The following is a 6370-nucleotide window of genomic DNA, read 5'->3' on the forward strand; positions in this document are numbered from 1 at the left end:
GTCGAAAAAATCTCTCATACAAACTGACCCGCCCTACCCTACATATACATATTTGTATACATTAGATCGCACCACCTTACATGCAAACAAAAAATTAGAGAATTTTTGCAAGACAATATTGGAAAAACATTTTCTTAGACGATCCCAGGGCCGCTTTTTTTATATTATTCGGTGACACCTACATTCGGCAATAAACCCATTCTTTTCTTAAACATAATTTTTGCTGCGCTTTAATTTATAGATATTAAGATAAGTAACAGAACGAGGCACTTGAGGTCAATGAATTATGGTACAAAAAAATGTCCTACTCGTACTTTAAGAACCGACAGTAAATGCTTAAGGTATTACACCAAAATTTAAAAGCGCGATCTCTACATTCGGTCAATAAAAAACTTGTTTGAAATTTCCCTACAAAAATACTTTAGACTCAGGGATGTACCTTGAAATTTTTTATGTATGGCTAAAATATGCATTACCCAGCAGAAAATCTGTAATTGCTTTTGAGTCATTTCGGGACAAGTACGGGATCATTTCGAGACTATTTCAAGACCATTTCAGGACAGTTTCAGGACTTGCTTATGACTATTTATGACAATTTCAAAACAAGTAGGAATCGTTTCGGGACTATTTATGGACCATTTCGGGACAGTTTCAGGATTTTCCCAATGCTATTTCAGGACCATTTCGTGGGTAGTTTACGACTATTTAAGACTAGTTCGAGATCATTTCGGACCAAGTCTCCGGAATTTTCTGAACAACTTCAGGACAACTTCAGAACAATTTTGGTACTAGTTTCGGATCATTTTGATACTTCGAAATTAGTCACTGAATGATGCTGAAATATTCCTGAAATATTCATGAACTATTCCCGAAGTGGTTATGAAAAAGTCGCGTACTGCTATCGACGAACTGACTAACCTAACGACCTTATGTGTATACCTGAATCCCTTTATGATTTTCGAAGCCATCTACGGATGTTGGCACATTAAATTTCATGAGTACCTGATATCGACACCTTTTCTTCTGCAACGCCCTAATGTAAATTCATGTATAAAACCAATTTTTCAGCGCATAGCGCATACGCAGTTTTGATGCATTTCTATTGTTTTTTTTTTTTTTTTTCTTAAATGGTTATTGATATGAGTATGCATAAACGTTTATACTTGCACAGCTAATCGTAAATCCAACCGTGCAATATGTTTTTCTGTTCCTCGATTTGTTCGCCCATTATCTGGGTCATACGAAATTGTATGAGTATGAGTAAATAGTTGAATATAACTGTCGTAATCTAAAAGAGAAAAAGAAACAGAAAAAAAAACAAGTTTTGAAAAAATTCCAGCCGCTACCAACCGTTGCAATTATAGCGCGATTGTAGATCATATTCAAGCCGCAAGCAAATTCGATTTTATTTTCCAGTCGCCAATGCATTGTGGTGTTTACAATCAATTTGACTGATTTGAAGTTCGGGAACCAGACGTCGATTTGTTCGATTAGACGCAGGCAACGTTTACCCTGAAAAGCAGTACATAGAAACTATCTATGTAGCTAGTATGTATGAGCGACAGTTATTAAGCTAAATGCAATTTAATTCAACAAATCCACAGAGGGCCACTCCTCCACTTGCATTGACCTACCTCTTCTATTGTGCTGTCGCAATGAACGGGTGCACTGAAGATTTTATGCAGCGGCAGCAATAGCCATATTGCGATACATACGAAAAGTTGGCTATCAATACTGCCGCCCAGAGAATGCCCGAAGAGCAGGTAGAGCGCCGTGGAGGCCAGCGTGAAATCGTGCGTCAACCCGACCATCAAGCTGGTGCGATACACCCCATTGATGGAATCAATTACGTTGTGGAAAGCGAGCACCATATCCACGAGATTCTGTAGACGCGCTGCACACAGCTGCGGTTGTGGAAAATGTGTTCTCAAATAATTTGCGTCAAGCAATTTTTGTATAAGCCGAAAGCGTACGTATATTATTTGTGCTAAGTTGGAATGCAAAAAGCAAATGGAATGCGGTCCGAAGGTGCAAGCCAAGTAAAACATAGCTGCGGCATATGCGTACGCTTTCCTAGTTGGCGCCGCATATGCCACTGTGCGGTAAACAGCTGTCCAGTAGGTAAGCAACAGTGCGATCATCTCAATGAGATTCTTCAGCAGCAATTTGTGGTAGTTAAGATTTGCACCAAAATCACGCATTAACTCGCGATCCAGTGCATCGATGCGATCGTAGAGCTCTATGTGACTGCGCACTTTTCGCAGCATTGATGAGACGATCAGCAAGTAGCTACAGGTAGAAATTAGTAGTTCCAATACGCAAATAGCCAGCAGTAGTTTATCCATGGCGTAGATGCGTTCACTGTCCAGCGGATCATGCAGCAGCTGCAGTAAGCATAGCGCCATGCAGACGATTAGTAAAATTGGCACGATGATTGTATACACCTTTGTCCAACGGTTTGTAATGTATCGTCCTCTTTGGTAGTAGAAGCCATTACAGGCGGCAAAGAATTGCAAGTAATTGAAGAATGCATTACAGTGGTAAATGTTACGTGGCTTGAATAAAATACGTGGCAAGCGCATAGCTTAGCTAGCTATGCGGAGCTTTAGACATGTAGAGTGAAACTGAATTGGCGCTTGCCCGCAACGCGATGCAATTGATGTGTGATGCATGTATTGGCGCTCCTTTAGTGTCCATTTGTATAATTAAAATCGGAACTGTCCTAGAATTATGGAAGCTATAATGTATTTGGCTTTGATTTGGTTTAATTACTTACTCGCATTATCGCACGCAATTTTCCATTTGTCGCCTTTCGGTGGGTAATCGAAAGCCTGGAGTTCAATCAAAGCAACGAACACGAAACCCATGCGGAAAAGAGCACTCAGACGAGATATCTTCCAGCTTTTAGTGTTTTTAACCCATATTCGACCGCTAGTCGATTCTACGACCATCAACTTTGAAAGCCCATATATCTGGAGTTATTTTTTTCTCTATTTTTACCATAATTAAATTTTGTATTTCCTTATCTTGGTCGAAAGTGGTGGCACACTTATCTTAGACAATGAATCCGTTTTTTTTCAGATTTGCATCAAAAACAAGATTCCATCGCGAAATTTTATTTAACTGAAAACTTAAAAAAGATATAAAACCTATACGAAAAAGATATATACTTATATAAATTTACTGAGCATTAAAGGCTCCACCCTCTCCGTGGCGGATGTTGCTGCAAAAAAAATGTGAAATCGAAAAAAAATCTCGAAAATTTCTATAGCTAAGGTTAGAAAAGTGCAAAGGCAAATCCAGAGAAAAATTCCAAAAAAGAACACACCTCCCGGTATGTATTTTATTATAAAAATCAAAAAAAAAAATGTTTTTTAACACCAATTTTTTTTATCAGAAAGAAGCCTAAAAACGTCCACTCGGACAAATGAAAGAGGACTGAAATAGCTTTGAAAAAGAAATATCCTATTTATACAGGGTGTCCAAGAAGAACTCTGCCAAACACGAGGAGAAGGTATGTATGGGGTGAGCTCCCTGATAAGCAACAATTCTTCAAGTAAAAGTGCCACCGTTTTTCCTCTTTTTAAGTATCATAAAATAATGTCAGGAGCAGGTAATAATGTACAAACGTACAGGGATGTATTTTACAGAAAAAATTTACAAAAAAAAAAAATATATGAAAATACCAGATTTTTAATCGACTTCGCAGAAAGGAGAAGATTATCAATTCGTCGGAATATTTTTTTTTTGTTTCTTATTTTTATTTTTTTTTATGTATGTTACCACACAACTTTGGACCACATAAAACGATTTCCATAATTCTTTTTCTAAAGGAAAGTTGTTACCTCCCATACTTATTTGGTTTAAATTCGATCATTAGATCATGAAGAAATTAACGATAATCTTAAATTTTCATATGAGAATTGAAGTCGGTTTTGTTTTTTGCTTAAAAATGGCTTGTTTTAATTAAAAAAAATATCAAAATTCAAAAATGATGGCCAAGTTTAACAGTTATTATTGAACTAAAAAAAAATAAACGTCCTGGTTGACCGATTATTTTGGTTCAAATTAAATTAAGTTCCAAAACTAACTTTTTTCTAACCACTTTCATTACAAAAGTTATTAAAGTCCGGGTCCCTGAAAAAAAACTAAGATTTTCCGAAATTTTTTCTATACGTGTCAAACCTTATTTACATGTGTCCCCCCATGTGATGGAATTCCTACTATTTTCTATCAAAATTCTCATTTTGGTTCAGTTTAAACCGAAAATTGCAGCAATTACTTTAATTAAACTAATATTTATTTTGCAGATAAATACCTTAATTTATGACCAAAGCCCATTTTTGGGGTACACATGAATGGTTTAATGATAAAATATATCCAAACATCAATAAGCTTTCGGTGAAATTAAACAGAACTCGTTAAATTCCCACACTTATCCAACGAACACACCTAATATAAGTATCTAGTATATAAAGACATTTTGATAAATATCCTGGTGCAATAAAAATTCTTATTCTTGAATATAAAAAACTGTAAGCAATTAACTTGTAGAAGCTTTCCTTTTTGTATGAGTATTTATTATTTCGCAGCAATCTAATCGATAGCCCCCTAATCGTTTTCCCAGCTTTCCGTTCAAGCATGACACATTTATTACACATTACCTAATGTAATTTGATTACCATAAACAATTTATGAAAGCCAGCAGCATCGTTAAGTTGTCATTGCTATAATCCACAATGCGGAAATGCTTACAGCGCTGGCAACGCACACCTCCTGCTCCTCCAGCGATTTGCGGTCATTGAGTGTGGATTTGCCTGCGGACAATTGATTGAATTTGATCCACTTTGTCATTATATTTTTTTTTTTTTTGTTATTTCCCCATATTTTTCGTAGTTTGCTTATTCATTTATTTTTCTGCCTACTACTCAAATGATTTAATGCTTGCCGAATATCGTAAAATTATCACTTGTATTCCTTCAATATTGCGCTATTCAAGGACATCCATACACCAATGATGGCTCAATGATGATTGTCGATTTATTTATGGTTTTATATAAAATTCTTTCATCTTATGAATATTTTTGTAATTGAACAGCAATTAATGGGTTTTTCTTCTTTTTTTCTTTAAATCTATTTCTTTTCTTTATTTCTTTTCTTTTGGGATGATAAATTTACATAAATGTGCATTTACTTGCTTTGGGATAATCCATTTCTCCTTATTTTTTACTGCTGTACCATTTGATATAAATAACGAAGAATTCTCATACTGTTGTCACAACTGCGCACATAGGTACATATTTACTTGGTAGGTTTCGATTCAAGGATAGGTTCAAGCCACATAGGCCTGCACTGCAAATGGGCTATTTATGATATGACATATTTTTTGAAACCCTTCTACTCTTTAAACCAGTTCTTGGAACCAACGAACAGGAGCAGTAGGCGTCAGCTCACATTTGCCGGTTGTGTCGTCTCCTTCTTGATTGGGCTCTAGGAATTTGGGCGAATCCAACAATCAAGATAGCTTCTACAAAATTCATCGTAGCCTTGTGCGTGCCTTTGACGGAAGTTCGTGGACTTGGTCACCCAGACCGACTGTCGCATCTATAGCGTAATGTACTATTTTTAGGCTGCCATCACCCAAAATAACTCTTTTTCCACCATCTTGACCTTAGATAGAGGAAACTGTTCGGCAATCGCTTCGTTAATGAATCTCCTCGTCGCTTCATGCTGGCGGTGGAACTCCCTTAGTGAGTGCGACGTGTCGTGCTTTCAGTCTCCGTACTCCTCTCTTGGCGAGACCCCTGCTCGCCTCCCTTCGTCTTTCTGTAGCAGTCTCTTGTCTTCATCCTGCTACGGCCGCACTCTCTACAGAAGTCGGTATTGAGGCTACGACACCCGCATGATATGTGGAACGTTCTGCGCGTCGCTGGTGGTTCTCGGCTTCATCTCGCCTGCATCAACCTGCGTTGACTTGCGGTCGCCATGTAGCCGCACCGCGGAGGTCCACCGGTGTCTGCCGCAGATCGGAACTTCTCTTCTTGACAGGTCTTAGTTCAGGCTCTGGCTGAAGAACGTCCTATCTCAGCAAATGGTTCAAAAATGCCCTATCGCAGCTGCCTACATAAGGGTATTGCGTTTTTGAAACAAGTTCTGATAACGGCCGTTCTACAGCCAGAGTCTGAACTAAGACTTTTTTCAACCGTTTTCTGCGATAGTGCGTTTTCGAACCGGTTGCCGAGATAGAACGATCTGCCACGCAGATATCTTTATAAACTTTATACAGTCTCAATAAAGGAATGAGTAAGTGGGATACAGTAGATCGAATACTAATAGCGCGAGCTATTGTGGGGTCTTAACGAATCGTTAA

At 37.8% G+C, this 6370-nt stretch overlaps 1 protein-coding gene across 1 annotated transcript; it reads right to left on the reverse strand.

Annotated features, from left to right (window-relative positions):
- Positions 1-1171: 1171 nt before the first annotated feature.
- LOC118743744 (putative gustatory receptor 57a) lies at positions 1172-4854 on the reverse strand. The gene is made up of 4 exons (XM_036476507.1): positions 4756-4854; positions 1635-2384; positions 1351-1512; positions 1172-1288 (listed from the first exon to the last, which is right to left on the reverse strand). Exons 1-4 carry the CDS (start codon positions 4852-4854, stop codon positions 1172-1174), a joined length of 1128 nt encoding a protein of 375 aa, XP_036332400.1.
- Positions 4855-6370: the final 1516 nt, after the last annotated feature.

This window comes from Rhagoletis pomonella, unplaced genomic scaffold (assembly GCF_013731165.1).
Source record: "Rhagoletis pomonella isolate Grant_MI unplaced genomic scaffold, Rhpom_1.0 Rhpom_scaffold_00007, whole genome shotgun sequence".
Classification (NCBI taxonomy): Eukaryota; Metazoa; Arthropoda; class Insecta; order Diptera; family Tephritidae; genus Rhagoletis; species Rhagoletis pomonella.